This window comes from Telmatherina bonti (assembly GCF_933228915.1).
Source record: "Telmatherina bonti genome assembly, chromosome: 13".
In the NCBI taxonomy this organism is placed as follows: domain Eukaryota; kingdom Metazoa; phylum Chordata; class Actinopteri; order Atheriniformes; family Telmatherinidae; genus Telmatherina; species Telmatherina bonti.
Window position 1 is genome coordinate 890,391 of NC_136611.1, and position 17,843 is coordinate 908,233.

Below are 17,843 nucleotides of genomic sequence, written 5' to 3' on the forward strand. Positions count from 1 at the left end.
TAAAACATTAAAAACCATGTGGTAAAATATTGTCATAATGCTATTTAACTAAGACATAAAGTAGCTACAATATAAATGCATATATAAATGAATTTCATACTAACACTTTACCCCAAATTGAATTTGGGGTTACGGAAACAAGGGGTGGGTCAGGATACACAGGCGCAAAATGATTTTTAAATTGCAGTCAGCTTTCACTCAGATGGAAAAAAATGTTGAAAAGACAAGAAAGCTTGCAGAAGTTTTTCAAACTAGCTGGACAGTTGAATCCTAAACAAGCCAAATCGTATCGGCAGATCAACAGTGCGGAGACCCAGTGCACACAGCAGCTGCCGTGTTCATCCGAGTGATGCTCGTGGGAATGACCCACTCGGGCATCAAGCCAAAGATGATGAAATGGCAAACGAGGACTGCCATCTCGATGAGAGATTATGATGCAGATGAAGCAGTTTTATCTGTCGGGGACAAACTGGAAAGATTTGGATGGATGCTCAGTTTAAAGAAAAGAAAAAACCCAATCCCTGTCTTAAAATAATCCAAAGTGGACTGGGCTGTGCCATCTGTAGAAAAGTAGGGTCACTGGGTCCAGAAAAAACTGCAGGTCTGAAGCTTTCCATCAGCTACATCATCTGCGCCTGACGTTAAACAACAAAGAGCCTGAAGGAAAAAGATTTTTGAGATTTTAGTACTAAAGCATATGTAATGGCATCAGAGGTTTCTGACAGGTCCAGCGATTGACCAACGCTATAATAAATAGTCAAAATGCCCAGGTGAAAACTGCCAGAATGTTTCGGACCGCTTACAAGGAAGCCAGGCGCCATAGGTCAGCTTCGGGGTTAAAACATGAGATATACTGTCAGGAAATGAATGGTCTGGACATGGGGAGGATATTCCACTCTCATGTTGCATGTTCTCACATACAGAAGCACATTTTCCCCTCGGGGATGAATAAAGTATTCTTCATACTGCAGCTGACATGAGAAGAAAATAGCTTGAAAGGATTGTGACTTATTCTTCAGAATCATACTGGATGAGGCCACAGGCCACGAAAGGAGCGCCTTAATAGTGGATTTAAGACTGCAGTTGCCAGAGATGGAGTCCCCTGAGAACATATTCTTTGAGAGTAGAGTTGGAAGATTTGGGTGCAGAAAGCCTTGTCCAAAAATTGTTGGCCGCCTGAAACAATGCAAACTTCAGCAAGGCCAGCCTCTCAAACCCTCGCCTGATGGTGCGTCAGGGATGTTCAGACACAAGAGTGGAGTGGCAGTTCGACTCCAAACCTGCTTCCCAAACATCCCGGCACTGCTCAGCCCATCGTCTTGAACTTGCAGTTGCTGATGTAATGAAAGAAATGGAGGCTATTAATCATTTTGAAATCCTCATGGATAAACTTCACGCATTATACAGCACATCAAACAAAAACCGAGCGGAGCTCAAAGATTGTGCTGGCAGTCTGGACATTCAGCTGTGTAAAACTGGTCGGGTGTTGGACAACAGATGGGTGGCATCTAGTCACGGCTGAGGTGGTGTAGAAAAATGATCCTGCCCTCCACAGACATTTTATCCTGGCAGCGCATGATTCTGCGTGCGACAACACAACTCCAGAAAGCTACGATGGCAAAGCGCATCATGTCCCATGCTTTTGTAAACAATTTAGGAGTAATGTATGATGCACTACAACAACTGTCAGAGTGGTTTTTCAAACTCCAAAAACGAGAATGTAATATCATAATGGGACATTAAAGCTATGTGTGAGCAGACCAGGGTGTTCCAGGCCATGTCTGAGCGACCCAGCCGACACCGCCATCTAAGCCAGCGCGGGATCGAGGAAAACTCTTTCCAAGGTGTATCCCTGCACGCAGGGCGGTTAACCAACAAGTCCCTGGACCAGAGGCCGTTTTTTGGAAGACTTGCAATAAATCTGGAGAAACAGAAGTTATCAGAAGGAAAAGATCAGACAGGGTACAAAAAGCTCATTGAGGATTTAAAGGTGTTTTATCCATAATGTTGGCAAGGGATCAGGCAAGGGAGCTGTTTGGAGAAAGTGAAGTTGAGATGCTCTGCCGGCAGTTTTGTATCGATGGCTCGCGAAACGTCATCAGAGCATTCAGAGAAAACCGGAAAATGATGATGAATTGATCCCAGATGGACTCAAAGACCTCTTGGTTGCAATGAACACTGTCCCCATCTTAGATGCAGTGTGAGAGAGGCTTTTCCAGATGAACCTGATTTGTACAGCAAACAGGGCATCTCTTCTCCCCTCCGCCATCTCTTTCTTATTCTTTCTTTGCCTTGCCTGCCTGCCGCTTTCCTGGTTCAACCCGATTCCATCGCAAAAGGACATAGAACTGCTCAAGACACCAGGAGTAGAGAAAGAAACAGTAAAAGGAGACCGGGGGGCTTGTGGATGCTGTATGGACCCTTTTGGATAAAACAGACTAAATAGACGGGAGGAAGACGTCGTAATTATTCTCGTGTATTTGTTACCATTAATTATTAGATATTTGCAGTATTGAGCAAAGAAAAAAAACTGTTACTGTAGCTACTGTAGGCAACACTCATGGTGACTCAAAGTGACCGCAAAATGATGGTTTGATTGAACACGTGCCTGTGCACGCGCTAATATAATATTCATATTAATTACCTGCAGTTTTATTTTCTAGTGTGGTGCGCAGTATGTGTGGTGTTCTGTTTCTGTGTGTGGACATAATTTCATATCCTAAAAGTCCCACAAGTTGTCGAAGTTGTAGCCTAATTTGGCATTTCTGTTTTCACATTATATTCATGATAAGTTGGTATGGTTGGTCATCCAGTAGAGTTTTGGTTCACTTCATACTCTGAACAATACTATTGCTTTTGCTGTTTATGAAGGCAACGTTGCCGTGTTGGCATAGTTTTTATTTTGTGGGATGTTTTATATTTTCCACCCAGTGTAAACGCCCATGTGATTCTCATGCATTGTCAGGCGAGTGTTCTAGATTAAAAAATATAAGCCGGGTTATGCGCACGCTGATGTTTGGATTTACTTAAATGGGTTATAGCTGACCATGGCCATGTTTGTACTCGTGTCTGTGTGTGAGTTCCGTCACTTCAAGCCCCCCTTTTGAGTCGCTGGAACCACCACGTTCCGGGACCTCCCACTTTACAAATGAAGCACTGGTGGCCGGGCACCCTTAGGGATCGGATGAGTCATCCGGGAGGAGATCAGAGTAGAGCTGCTGCTCCTGCTTATCTGTTAGTGAGATGCCAGAAATAGTTAAAGAGCTGGATGTTGCAGACAGAGAAGCATCCATCTGGATGCTCTGCACCACAGAAACAATACGAGCAGTAATAGACTCAGTAACCATGTAAAACTCTTCTCTGTGTGGCCCTGTGATGCACTGGTGTACCCTGCCTCTCGCCTAAAGACTGCTGGGATAGGCTCCAGCTTCCCCGCGACTCTTCATCGGATTAAGCGGTTAGGAAAATGAATGAATGAATGATTATATATATATATATATATATATATATATATATATATATATATATATATATATATATATATATATTATATATTGTGTCTGTGTGTCATGGGTCTGAGGGCCCTGGTGTGTGTGTGTGTGTGTGTGTCTTGTTTTAGGTGGAGCCTTTGTTGGCAGTTTCCTCACAGCTGAAGGCAATCATCTCATTTCATGGCCACAGTATATCTACCCTGGTTTGAGCACTACTCTCCGCCGGATCGTTGCGTACACTACCTTGGTAACGTCTGGTCTCTGTGATAATGGGTTTCCTTTGTCCTGCTGTTTGAAAGAACTTTGCCTTGTTGTTTCAGAAACCCTTCTGTTAACCAACCATTCCAGTCCCTCAGCTGCCATTCCTGCCTGCTCGCATGCCAACTTGCTCCGCTGACTCCATTTGCCACCTTTTTGCAAATAAACTGTCTTTGTTACCGCAAGCTAATGCTTCTGCGATTGGGTCCCCTTTTTTCCCCCCTGACACTGTGTGTATTATGTCTATGTACATACATCTATATATATGTCTACAGACATTATATATATATATATATATATATATGCTTCTGCGATTGGGTCCCCTTTTTTCCCCCCTGACACTGTGTGTATTATGTCTATGTACATACATCTATATATATGTCTACAGACATTATATATATATATATATGCTTCTGCGATTGGGTCCCCTTTTTTCCCCCCTGACACTGTGTGTATTATGTCTATGTACATACATCTATATATATGTCTACAGACATTATATATATATATATATATATAACGGGCAGGCAGGCTTTCACTGGCAGGAGGAAGACAGGACACGTTACAAATCGAGGTTTTGCACAAGCAACGTAAGCAGAGGCCGAGAGCTGTTTACCGCAGGGCAATCAACAATCTGGCGCTGGATAGCAGGCAGAGCTGGTCTTAAATAGGTTGATGTTGATTTCTGGAATGTGGATCAGATGTGCCTCCAGTTCTCAGCTGACCACGCCCACCAGGGAACAGGAATCACCACAAACCCTCCTGTCATCACCAGCAAGACCCAGTTGGGATCCTATAAGAGGACTTCAAGCCGTCCTTGACTTAGCTTCCTGCTTCCTCGTCCCCCGTTATTGTCAATAAAATCTGTAACCAGTCCTGAGGTCTTCTGGTTCCTTTGGGTCCCATCTCCTGTGCTGTTACATGTGGTCTGTTTGTGAGGTAGTCATAGATCCAGGTGGTTGTGGAGGTATCCACCTGGAATTTATGGAGCTTCTCACATAACAAAGCAGGCTGAATGGTATTAAAAGCACTGAGAAATGAAAGAACATGACCCTCAGAGTGCTGCCTGAATGGTCCAGATGAGAGTGTGCTCTCTGGAGCAGGTATATGATGGCATCTTCAACCCCAAGTCCATTACGATATGCAAACTGGAATGGGTCCTGAAAGGTGTTTACTTGCTTGTTGAGGTGAGCCAGTAAGAGTCTCTCCAGGACTTTCATGATGTGAGATGTCAGGGCAACTGGTCTGTAGTCACTTGGTTCAGCTGGTTGTGTTTTTTTAGGCACTGGAACAAGGCAGGAGGTTTTCCACAGCACTGGGACTCTATTTTGTCTCAGACTGGTGTTGAAAAGGTGCTGGAGAATCGGACATAGTTGTTTTGAGCAGGTCTTGAGAACTCTGGGACTGACACCATCTGGACCTGCAGCCTTGTTCTGGTGCAGTTTCTCAAGTTGCTTCTTAACCTGATTGCAGGAGACAAACAAGGTGGAGGTCTCAGGATGTCCTGATGTGGAGGGAGATGAAGCTGTGTTCTGGTCCATGACTGAGCTGCAGGGTGACAGATTGGAGGCGTGACAGGAAAGCAGTGGGCTTATGGAGGGTGTGTGGTCTGTTGGGCTGGAGGTAGGGGGTGAACTGAACCTGTTGAAGAATATGTTCAGCTCATTAGCTCTGTCCAGACCTCCATCAGGCTGCTCCCCCTTTAACTTGAAGCCGGTGATCTTCTTCATTCCAGACCACACATCCCTCAGGTTATTCTGCTGGAGCTGACTTTCTAACTTCTTCCTGTAGTCCTCCTTGCACTTCTTAGTTTGTGTTTTAAGTTGTTTTTGTGTCGCCCTCAATAACTCCCTGTCTCCATCCCTGAAGGCTTTCTTTTTGATGTTCAGCAGCTTTTTCAGGTCACTGGTGATCCAGGGTTTGTTATTGGGGAAGCACCTCACTGTTCTTGTTGGGACGATGCTGTCCACACAGAAGTTTATGTAATCTGTCACACACTCAGTCATGGCGTTGATGTCGTCTCCATGAGGTTCACAGAGGACGTTCCAGTCTGTAGCCTCAAAGCCTCCTCTAAGAGCATCTTCAGCTTCAGCAGACCAGATTTTGATAGTCTTTGTGATGACTGGTTGCTGCTGAACGATGGGCTTGTAGGTGGAGGTGAGAAGAACCAGATTATGGTCAGATCTTCCCAAAGGAGGCAGGGCAGAACAACTGGATCCATTATTCGTCCTCGTCCGTTTTGTTAGCTAGCGATCTCACATTACCCATAAGGATGGTTGGCAGAAATGATTTAAATCTCCATTGCTTTCTCCTCTGTCTGACTCCCGCTCTGCATCCTCTTCTCTTTCTTTTCAACTCCATCGGGATTTGATGTGTTGTTTCGCTGATAATCCTGATTTGGGAGAGGTTATTCAGTTGATACCGATTGTAAACAAGTCTTTCGTTGCCATGGAGATTCATCATAGCAAGCCTTGAAAGAGCAAAAATATGCAGAAAAATCTGTCTTGCAGCACACCCTCCGAACCGGCATGAAATCCTCAGAAAAAAATACCTAATTGGAGGTAATATCTATGTGAGAAGAGTTTGTACTTTTATAAAAAAAAAAATAAAGATAGCAAGTCAGAGCTACTACAATTTTACAATTACCAACAGACCGCGCAATCTAGAATATCTGTAGTATGTCTATGCATATTATATCTATAGTCGAGAGGAAAACAGTTGCAAACACAAATCACGTGCGAGCGCGTTGCGAGTCAGCGGCCACGAGCGGAAGTTGCGTTTGTTGATCTTCCAAGTGTTTCCGAGTCTCCGGGGTCTGAAGGCTGCATGTCTCCGCCGGACCCCCCCGCAGATCCTGCCGTCCCTGTATGAAGGTAATCTCTGCTCTGGTTTGTCCTCCACACTCCTGTACCGGACTGACCCCTACTGTACCGGACTGACCCCTACTGTACCGGACTGACCCGGACTGTACCGGGTTAACTTAGCGGTGAGTCCGGAGGAGTCCGAGCGGCGCCCGCAGCAGCCCCCCGGCTTGGTCCGGACTCGCCGCTCCGCGCGGCGTAAACATCCGGCTGAGACGCGTCTTCACCTGTCAGATTCGTCCTACACGAGGCCGTGCGTCCACGTGACGTGCTCGCGACTTGTGACATTCCAGCCATGTTCGGACCCCCCTCCCTCAGCTGCTGCGTTTCCTCCGCGCTCGCGCTCACTTTGCAGAAATAGCAGCTTTACCTTCACGGGTCCGGTATGATGTCACAGCGGGTCCGGGTCCGGCATGAGGTCACAGCCGGTCCGGGTCCGGGTCCGGCATGAGGTCACAGCCGGTCCGGCATGAGGTCAGAGTGGGTTCGGTATGAGGTCACAGCCGGTCCGGCATGAGGTCAGAGTGGGTTCGGTATGAGGTCACAGCGGGTCCGGCATGAGGTCAGAGTGGGTTCGGTATGAGGTCACAGCGGGTCCGGCATGAGGTCAGAGTGGGTTCGGTATGAGGTCACAGCGGGTCCGGCATGAGGTCAGAGTGGGTTCGGTATGAGGTCACAGCGGGTCCGGCATGAGGTCAGAGTGGGTTCGGTATGAGGTCACAGCGGGTCCGGCATGAGGTCAGAGTGGGTTCGGCATGAGGTCACAGCGGGTCCGGCATGAGGTCACAGCGGGTCCGGCATGAGGTCACAGCGGGTGTCTTCACGTGGAGGACCACAGTCAGACACGCTGCTTCCTGCTTGCGACCGAGGTGGAAACAGATGATGTCACTAGTTTCAGGACTTGATGACCTCAGAGAGGCGGCAGGATGAAAGTAGGCGCCCGTTCTGTCTCCTCTTTGTCATTCACAGTCGGACACGTATGTCCCACACATGTTCCACATATGTCCCACGCATGTCCCACATATGTCCCACGCATGTCCCACATATGTCCCACGCATGTTCCATGTATGTTCCACGTTTGTCACACGTATGTCCCACGCATGTCCCACATATGTCCCACGCATGTTCCACGTTTGTCCCACACATGTTCCATGTATGTTCCACGTTTGTCACATGTATGTCCCACGCATGTCCCACGTATGTCCCACGCATGTCCCACGCATGTTCCACGTATTTCCCACGCATGTTCCACGTTTGTCCCACACATGTTCCATGTATGTTCCACGTTTGTCCCACACATGTTCCATGTATGTTCCACGTTTGTCACACGTATGTCCCACGCATGTTCCACGTATGTCCCACACATGTTCCATGTATGTTCCACGTTTGTCACACGTATGTCCCACGCATGTTCCACGTTTGTCCCACACATGTTCCATGTATGTTCCACGTTTGTCACACGTATGTCCCACGCATGTTCCACGTATGTCCCACGCATGTTCCACGTTTGTCCCACGCATGTCCCACGCATGTCCAATGCATGTCCCACATGTGTCCCCGCGCATGTCCCACATATGTCCCCCGCATGTCCCACATATGTCCCACGCTTGTCCGACGTTTGTCCCCCGCATGTCCCACATATGTCCCACGCATGTTCCACGTATGTCCCACGCATGTCCCACGCTTGTCCCACGCATGTCCCATGCATGTTCCACGCATGTCCCATGCATGTTCCATGTATGTCCCACGCTTGTTTCACGCATGTCCCACTCTTGTTCCACGCATGTCCCACGCATGTTTCACGCATGTCCCATGCATGTCCCACTCTTGTTCCACGTATGTCCGACGCATGTTCCACATATGTCCCACGCATGTTCCACATTTGTCCCACGCATGTTCCACATATGTCCCACGCATGTTCCACATTTGTCCCACGCATGTTCCACGTATGTCCCACGCTTGTCCCACGCTTGTCTGACGTTTGTCCCCCGCATGTCCCACATATGTCCCACGCATGTCCCACGCTTGTCTGACGTTTGTCCCCCGCATGTCCCACATTTGTCCCACGCATGTTCCACGTATGTCCCACGCTTGTCTGACGTTTGTCCCACGCATTTCCCACATATGTCCCACGCATGTCCCACGCTTGTCTGACGTTTGTCCCCCGCATGTCCCACATATGTCCCACGCATGTCCCACGCTTGTCTGACTTTTGTCCCCCGCATGTCCCACATATGTCCCACGCATGTCCCACGCTTGTCTGACATTTGTCCCCCGCATGTCCCACATATGTCCCACGCATGTCCCACGCTTGTCTGACGTTTGTCCCCCACATGTTCCACGTATGTCCCGCGCATGTTCCACGCATGTCCCACGCTTGTCTGACGTTTGTCCCCCGCATGTCCCACATATGTCCCACGCATGTCCCACGCTTGTCTGACATTTGTCCCCCGCATGTCCCACATATGTCCCACGCATGTCCCACGCTTGTCTGACGTTTGTCCCCCACATGTTCCACATTTGTCCCGCGCATGTTCCACGTATGTCCCACGCATTTCCCACATATGTCCCACGCATGTCCCACGCTTGTCTGACGTTTGTCCCCCGCATGTTCCACGTATGTCCCATGCATGTCCCACGCTTGTCCCGCGCATGTTCCACGTATGTCCCACGCATTTCCCACATATGTCCCACGCATTTCCCACATATGTCCCACGCATGTCCCACGCTTGTCTGACGTTTGTCCCCCGCATGTTCCGCGTATGTCCCACGCATGTCCCGCGCATGTCCCACGCATGTTCCACTCATGTTCCACGCATGTCCCACACATGTTCCACGCATGTCCCATGCATGTTCCACATTTGTCCCCCGCATGTCCCACATATGTCCCACGCATGTCCCACGCTTGTTCCACGCATGTCCCACGCATGTCCCACTCTTGTTCCACGCATGTCCCACACATGTCCCACGCATGTTCCACGCATGTCCCACGCATGTTCCACATTTGTCCCACGCATGTTCCACGTATGTCCCACGCATGTTCCACATTTGTCCCACGCATGTTCCACGTATGTCCCACGCATGTTCCACATTTGTCCCACGCATGTCCCACGCATGTTCCACGTATGTCCCACGCATGTTCCACATTTGTCCCACGCATGTCCCACGCATGTTCCACGTATGTCCCACGCATGTTCCACATTTGTCCCGCGCATGTCCCGCGCATGTCCCACGCATGTCCCACGCATGTTCCACGCATGTCCCACACATGTCCCACGCATGTTCCACATTTGTCCCACGCATGTCCCATGCATGTCCCACGCATGTCCCACGCATGTCCCATGCTTGTCCGACGTTTGTCCCCCGCATGTCCCACATATGTCCCACGCATGTCCCACTCTTGTTCCACGCATGTCCCACACATGTCCCACGCATGTTCCACGCATGTCCCATGCATGTTCCACATTTGTCCCACGCATGTTCCACGTATGTCCCACGCATGTTCCACATTTGTCCCACGCATGTTCCACGTATGTCCCACGCATGTTCCACATTTGTCCCACGCATGTCCCACGCATGTTCCACGTATGTCCCACGCATGTTCCACATTTGTCCCACGCATGTCCCACGCATGTTCCACGTATGTCCCACGCATGTTCCACATTTGTCCCGCGCATGTCCCGCGCATGTCCCACGCATGTCCCACGCATGTTCCACGCATGTCCCACACATGTCCCACGCATGTTCCACATTTGTCCCACGCATGTCCCATGCATGTTCCACATTTGTCCCACGCATGTCCCACGCATGTTCCACGCATGTTCCACATTTGTCCCACGCATGTCCCACGCATGTTCCACGCATGTTCCTCGCATGTCCCATGCATGTTCCACATTTGTCCCACGCATGTCCCACGCATGTCCCGCGCATGTCCCACGCATGTTCCACACATGTCCCACGCATGTTCCACATTTGTCCCACGTATGTTCCACATTTGTCCCACGTATGTCCCATGCATGTTCCACATTTGTCCCACGCATGTCCCACGCATGTCCCGCGCATGTTCCACGCATGTTCCACGCATGTCCCATGCATGTTCCACATTTGTCCCACGTATGTCCCATGCATGTTCCACATTTGTCCCACGCATGTCCCGCGCATGTTCCACGTATGTCCCATGCATGTTCCACATTTGTCCCACGCATGTCCCACGCTTGTCCCGCGCATGTTCCACGTATGTCCCACGCATTTCCCACATATGTCCCACGCATGTCCCACGCTTGTCTGACGTTTGTCCCCTGCATGTTCCACGTATGTCCCACGCATGTCCCACGCATGTCCCACGCATGTCCCACGCATGTTCCACTCATGTTCCACTCATGTTCCACGCATGTCCCACACATGTCCCACGCATGTTCCACGCATGTCCCATGCATGTTCCACATTTGTCCCACGCATGTCCTACGCATGTCCCACGCATGTCCCACGCATGTCCCACGCATGTCCCATGCTTGTCCGACGTTTGTCCCCCGCATGTCCCACATATGTCCCACGCATGTCCCACGCATGTCCCACGCATGTGCCATGCATGTTCCACGTATGTCCCACGCTTGTTCCACGCATGTCCCACGCATGTCCCACTCTTGTTCCACGCATGTCCCACACATGTCCCACGCATGTTCCACGCATGTCCCACGCATGTTCCACATTTGTCCCACGCATGTTCCACGTATGTCCCACGCATGTTCCACATTTGTCCCACGCATGTCCCACGCATGTCCCACGCATGTTCCACGTATGTCCCACGCATGTTCCACATTTGTCCCACGCATGTCCCACGCATGTTCCACGTATGTCCCACGCATGTTCCACATTTGTCCCACGCATGTCCCGCGCATGTCCCACGCATGTTCCACACATGTCCCACGCATGTTCCACATTTGTCCCACGCATGTTCCACATTTGTCCCACGCATGTCCCACGCATGTTCCACGTATGTCCCACGCATGTTCCACATTTGTCCCACGCATGTCCCACGCATGTTCCACGTATGTCCCACGCATGTTCCACATTTGTCCCACGCATGTCCCGCGCATGTCCCACGCATGTTCCACACATGTCCCACGCATGTTCCACATTTGTCCCACGTATGTTCCACATTTGTCCCACGTATGTCCCATGCATGTTCCACATTTGTCCCACGCATGTCCCACGCATGTCCCGCGCATGTTCCACGCATGTCCCATGCATGTTCCACATTTGTCCCACGTATGTCCCATGCATGTTCCACATTTGTCCCACGCATGTCCCGCGCATGTTCCACGTATGTCCCATGCATGTTCCACATTTGTCCCACGCATGTCCCACGCATGTCCCGCGCATGTTCCACGCTTGTCCCACGCATGTCCCATGCATGTTCCACATTTGTCCCACGCTTGTCCCGCGCATGTTCCACGCATGTCCCACGCATGTTCCACGCATGTCCCGCGCATGTCCCACGTTTGTCCCACGCATGTTCCACTCATGTTCCACGCATGTCCCACACATGTCTCACGTATGTCCCACGCATGTTCCATGTATGTTCCACGTGCTTCACAGACATGCGTGGGCTCATGGAGTTTGAATGACACACAGCTTCTTCCGGTTTTGTGTGAAGAAGCTGAATCCTTCAGTCCAGGAGAGACATGTTTCCATGGAGACGCGATGTTTCCATGGAGACATGACGTTTCCACAGAGACATGTTTCCATTTAGACACGTTACCATGGGGACTCGCCGTTTCGATGGTAACGTGATGTTTAACCCTTTATTCCAGCCATAGATCATAAGTTTTCTGCTTTTCACACAAAGCAATCGATCTGCTTTCAGTTTGAAGAAGAATAAAGTGCTTCTTTCCCTTCGTCAAGCAGGAATATATTCCTTGCAGGTTTTTGTTTGAAAGGATTATTTGCATGTTTGAGTGGAAATGAAGTCAACCTGTAGTTTTGTTCTGCAGGTTAACAGGTATGCCAAAAGAAAAATACGACCCTCCAGATCCCCGGAGATGTTACACCATCATGTCAGCTGAGGAGGTGGCCGGCGGGAAGAAGTCGCACTGGGCCGAGCTGGAGATTTCTGGTTAGTCTCACTAAAACACATTTACCCATTAAAACATAAAATCGAGCAGCAACTTCTAAGTGAAGCCAGAAACTGCAGTTCCCCCTTCATCCACTAGGGGCTCCAAAACAAAGCGAATACCCATAGACTCCCATGTTAAAAAGACCAACTTCACAGCAGGAATAAACACGTTTACAACAGGAACAAACACGTTTACAGCAGGAACAAACACGTTTACAGCAGGAACAAACACGTTTACAACAGGAATAAACACGTTTACAGCAGGAACAAACACGTTTACAACAGGAATAAACACATTTACAGCAGGAACAAACACGTTTACAACAGGAATAAACACATTTACAGCAGGAACAAACACGTTTACAACAGGAATAAACACATTTACAGCAGGAACAAACACGTTTACAACAGGAATAAACACGTTTACAGCAGGAACAAACACGTTTACAACAGGAATAAACACATTTACAGCAGGAACAAACACGTTTACAACAGGAATAAACACGTTTACAGCAGGAACAAACACGTTTACAACAGGAATAAACACATTTACAGCAGGAACAAACACGTTTACAACAGGAATAAACACGTTTACAGCAGGAACAAACACGTTTACAACAGGAATAAACACATTTACAACAGGAACAAACACGTTTACAGCAGGAACAAACACGTTTACAGCAGGAACAAACACGTTTACAGCAGGAACAAACACGTTTACAACAGGAATAAACACGTTTACAGCAGGAACAAACACGTTTACAGCAGGAACAAACACGTTTACAGCAGGAACAAACACGTTTACAGCAGGAACAAACACGTTTACAACAGGAATAAACACGTTTACAACAGGAATAAACACGTTTACAGCAGGAACAAACACGTTTACAACAGGAATAAACACGTTTACAGCAGGAACAAACACGTTTACAACAGGAATAAACACATTTACAGCAGGAACAAACACGTTTACAGCAGGAACAAACACATTTACAGCAGGAACAAACACGTTTACAACAGGAATAAACACATTTACAGCAGGAACAAACACGTTTACAACAGGAATAAACACGTTTACAGCAGGAACAAACACGTTTACAACAGGAATAAACACATTTACAGCAGGAACAAACACGTTTACAACAGGAATAAACACGTTTACAGCAGGAACAAACACGTTTACAACAGGAATAAACACATTTACAGCAGGAACAAACACGTTTACAACAGGAATAAACACGTTTACAGCAGGAACAAACACGTTTACAACAGGAATAAACACATTTACAACAGGAACAAACACGTTTACAGCAGGAACAAACACGTTTACAGCAGGAACAAACACGTTTACAGCAGGAACAAACACGTTTACAACAGGAATAAACACGTTTACAGCAGGAACAAACACGTTTACAGCAGGAACAAACACGTTTACAGCAGGAACAAACACGTTTACAGCAGGAACAAACACGTTTACAACAGGAATAAACACGTTTACAACAGGAATAAACACGTTTACAACAGGAATAAATAACAGCCGTGGTGGTGGTCGTGACGTTGCTGGATGTTTTACTGGAAGTGAAAAGAAAAAATATGTTGTGTCTGAAACTGGTGGCTGGCTTTCCTCCGCAGGACGGGTAAGGAGTCTAAGCAGCTCATTATGGACGCTTACACACCTGACTGCTCTGCACATCAACGACAACAACCTGACCCGCATCCCGCCCGACATCGCCAAGCTGCCCAACCTGGTCTACCTGAACCTGTCGTCCAATAAGCTCCGCAGTCTGCCCGCCGAACTGGGCAACATGGTCTCTCTCAGGTACGCCGCCTGCCAAGTCCGGGAGTGCTGAAGCATTTCATCCAGTTCCGACGCCTTTACGGATGAAGTTAGGGACCAAGCAGGAAAGTATGGTACTTGTCCTTCGTCGTGTTTCCATACAGGTTTTGCAGGTCTTTCTTTCCATGCCCGCCGGTCAGCAGTACCATGCACATTCCACCCGTCCATTTTCTTAACCACTCAGTCCACTTGGGGTGACGGGGAAGCTGGAGTTCATCACAGCGGTCATTGGGCGAGAGGCGGGAACACCGTGACAGATCACCTGTCTATCACAAGATGTAAATTCTGTAACAAAGAATGATTAACAAGAAGCAATTCAGATGACCAGAGGATGTTTATATCTGCAAAGCTCCAGCCAGACCAAAGTTCTGCTCCAGGGACGGACTGAAAACAGCTGTAGACTTGGAGTTGGTCCGATCCAGAACAGACAGAAAGCCAACAATGCCTGGCACAGATGTCGGATTGCGTTTATTCTGGCTGATACGCTCCCATCCAAATGACAGCGCTGACGTGGACCAGATGTGTTCAACTCCAAACTCACAAATATTCACAAATACTTCACACATCTGTGGCGGAGTGAATTTTTTTCTAACTTATCCATTTAGAAGGTATTTAATTTGGCATAATTATGGGCGTGTCCCTTTGATTGACAGGTACCTGAAATACCGCTGCAGAAGTCAGTGTTAGCCGGCTAACGAGCTCTAACCCGCCTACCGCTGTTGGCTGGTTAGCTCCCATTAGCTCCTGTTGGCTCCCATTAGCTCCTATTAGCTCCCGTTAGCTCCTGTTAGCTCCCATTGGCTCCCATTAGCTCCCGTTAGCTCCTGCTATCTGGGGGTTAGCTCCCGTTAGCTACTGTTAGCTCCCATTAGCTCCTGTTGGCTCCCATTAGCTCCTATTAGCTCCCGTTAGCTCCTGTTAGCTCCCATTGGCTCCCATTAGCTCCCGTTAGCTCCTGTTAGCTCCTGCTATCTGGGGGTTAGCTCCCGTTAGCTACTGTTAGCTCCCGTTAGCTCCTGTTAGCTCCTGCTATCTGGGGGTTAGCTCCCGTTAGCTACTGTTAGCTCCCGTTAGCTCCTGTTAGCTCCTGCTATCTGGGGGTTTGCTCCCGTTAGCTACTGTTAGCTCCTGCTATCTGGGGGTTAGCTCCCGTTAGCTCCTGTTAGCTCCTGCTATCTGGGGGTTAGCTCAGTTAGCTCCTGTTAGCTCCTGCTCTCTGGGGGTTAGCTCCCGTTAGCTACTGTTAGCTCCTATTAGCTCCCATTAGCTCCTGTTAGCTCCCGTTAGCTCCTGTTAGCTCCTGCTATCTGGGGGTTAGCTCCCGTTAGCTACTGTTAGCTCCCGTTAGCTCCTGTTAGCTCCTGCTATCGGGGGGTTAGCTCCCGTTAGCTACTGTTAGCTCCCGTTAGCTCCTGTTAGCTCCTGCTATCGGGGGGTTAGCTCCCGTTAGCTACTGTTAGCTCCCGTTAGCTCCTGTTAGCTCCTGCTATCGGGGGGTTAGCTCCCGTTAGCTACTGTTAGCTCCCGTTAGCTCCTGTTCGCTCCTGCTATCGGGGGGTTAGCTCCTGTTAGCTACTGTTAGCTCCCGTTAGCTCCTGTTAGCTCCTGCTATCGGGGGGTTAGCTCAGTTAGCTCCTGTTAGCTCCTGCTATCTGGGGGTTAGCTCAGGTAGCTCCTGTTAGCTCCTGCTATCTGGGGGTTAGCTCAGTTAGCTCCTGTTAGCTCCTGCTATCGGGGGGTTAGCTCAGGTAGCTCCTGTTAGCTCCTGCTATCTGGGGGTTAGCTCAGTTAGCTCCTGTTAGCTCCTGCTATCGGGGGGTTAGCTCAGTTAGCTCCTGTTAGCTCCTGCTATCTGGGGGTTAGCTCAGGTAGCTCCTGTTAGCTCCTGCTATCTGGGGGTTAGCTCAGTTAGCTCCTGTTAGCTCCTGCTATCGGGGGGTTAGCTCAGGTAGCTCCTGTTAGCTCCTGCTATCTGGGGGTTAGCTCAGTTAGCTCCTGTTAGCTCCTGCTATCGGGGGGTTAGCTCAGTTAGCGCTTAGCTACTGGTAGGTTGAACTTTTGGGGAGGGAGGGGTTTCCATGTGGAGTTTGCATGTTCTCTCTGCGTATGCGTTGGTCCTCTTCAGGTCCAGTAAGTTAATTGGATAAAAGCGTCGGCTGAATGACTGGTTCTTTTTCAGGATCCTGGCACGACCTTTATTCATGTCTGATTAGCATGGTGAAAGGCGGCAGGGTGCTAAAACACATTTTATGTCCCTCCTCTGCAGGGAATTGCTTTTAAACAACAATCTTTTACAAGTTCTGCCTTATGAACTTGGGAGGCTTTTCCAGTTACAAACTCTGGGGCTGAAAGGTGAGACTTTCCTTTCTTCATGGCTTTTTGGACTTCCAGTTGCATTAAATCCATGTTTAGTAAAACTGAATATGTTGCAGGCAACCCTTTGTCCCAAGACATCCTCAACCTGTACCAGGAGCCCGACGGAACCAGGAAGCTTTTGAACTACATGCTGGACAATCTTGCAGGTGAAAGACTCGGCCGCTGCATCAGCAAGCAGCATTTTTAGCAAGCAGCGAATTGGAAACCTGCACAACTGATGCATGTTGTGTCTGCCAGACTACTGAGCTCCAATCCGTCTTTCCTCCAGTACACCCAGAGCAGCTCCCCCAAAGACCCTGGATCACGCTGAAAGAGCGAGACCAGATGATCCCCTCAGGTCAGTTCTTTACGCTGCCGTTAGCTTACCCCGCTGTGCTGAAGATTTTAGCTCCACCTCCGTGTCCTTCGCTTGCAGCCGTGTTCACAGTCATGTGCTACAACGTCCTGTGTGATAAGTACGCCACGCGACAGCTGTACGGCTACTGTCCGTCCTGGGCCTTGAACTGGGAGTACCGGAAGAAAGGAATCATGGAGGAGATCACTGGCTGTGATGCCGACATCATCAGCCTGCAGGTACAGTAAACGTGCTTTTAACGTCAATCTGCAGAGATGACTTGCCGAAGGTCCAACGAGGGATTTAAATGATTTGGGACGTGGAGAACAGACTGGTTGGACATCAAGCCTGGTGTCGGATCATTTCTTTTTCTCTCCTGAATGATGCTGTGTTTGCAGGAGGTGGAGACGGAGCAGTACTACACCCTGTTCCTGGAAACACTGAAAGGTCGCGGCTACGACGGCTACTTCTGTCCCAAATCTCGTGCCAAACTGGTTTCTGAGCAGGAGCGGAAGCATGTGGACGGCTGTGCCGTGTTCTTCAAGACCAACAAGTCCGTTTGTCCAGCTGC

The 17,843-nt window shown here is 49.0% G+C and overlaps 1 protein-coding gene across 1 annotated transcript in view; it reads left to right on the forward strand.

Annotated features, from left to right (window-relative positions):
* The first annotated feature begins 6,513 nt into the window (after positions 1 to 6,513).
* Positions 6,514 to 17,843, forward strand: part of cnot6l (CCR4-NOT transcription complex, subunit 6-like) — a 35,784-nt gene continuing 24,454 nt past the window's right edge. Inside the window, exons 1-8 of the mRNA XM_079252124.1 lie at positions 6,514 to 6,622; positions 12,604 to 12,725; positions 14,358 to 14,544; positions 16,829 to 16,914; positions 16,995 to 17,084; positions 17,207 to 17,275; positions 17,354 to 17,511; positions 17,671 to 17,825. Coding sequence (XP_079108250.1) covers positions 12,614 to 12,725; positions 14,358 to 14,544; positions 16,829 to 16,914; positions 16,995 to 17,084; positions 17,207 to 17,275; positions 17,354 to 17,511; positions 17,671 to 17,825 — 857 coding nt within the window. The 5' untranslated portion in view covers positions 6,514 to 6,622; positions 12,604 to 12,613. The remainder of the gene's footprint in view (positions 6,623 to 12,603; positions 12,726 to 14,357; positions 14,545 to 16,828; positions 16,915 to 16,994; positions 17,085 to 17,206; positions 17,276 to 17,353; positions 17,512 to 17,670; positions 17,826 to 17,843) is intronic.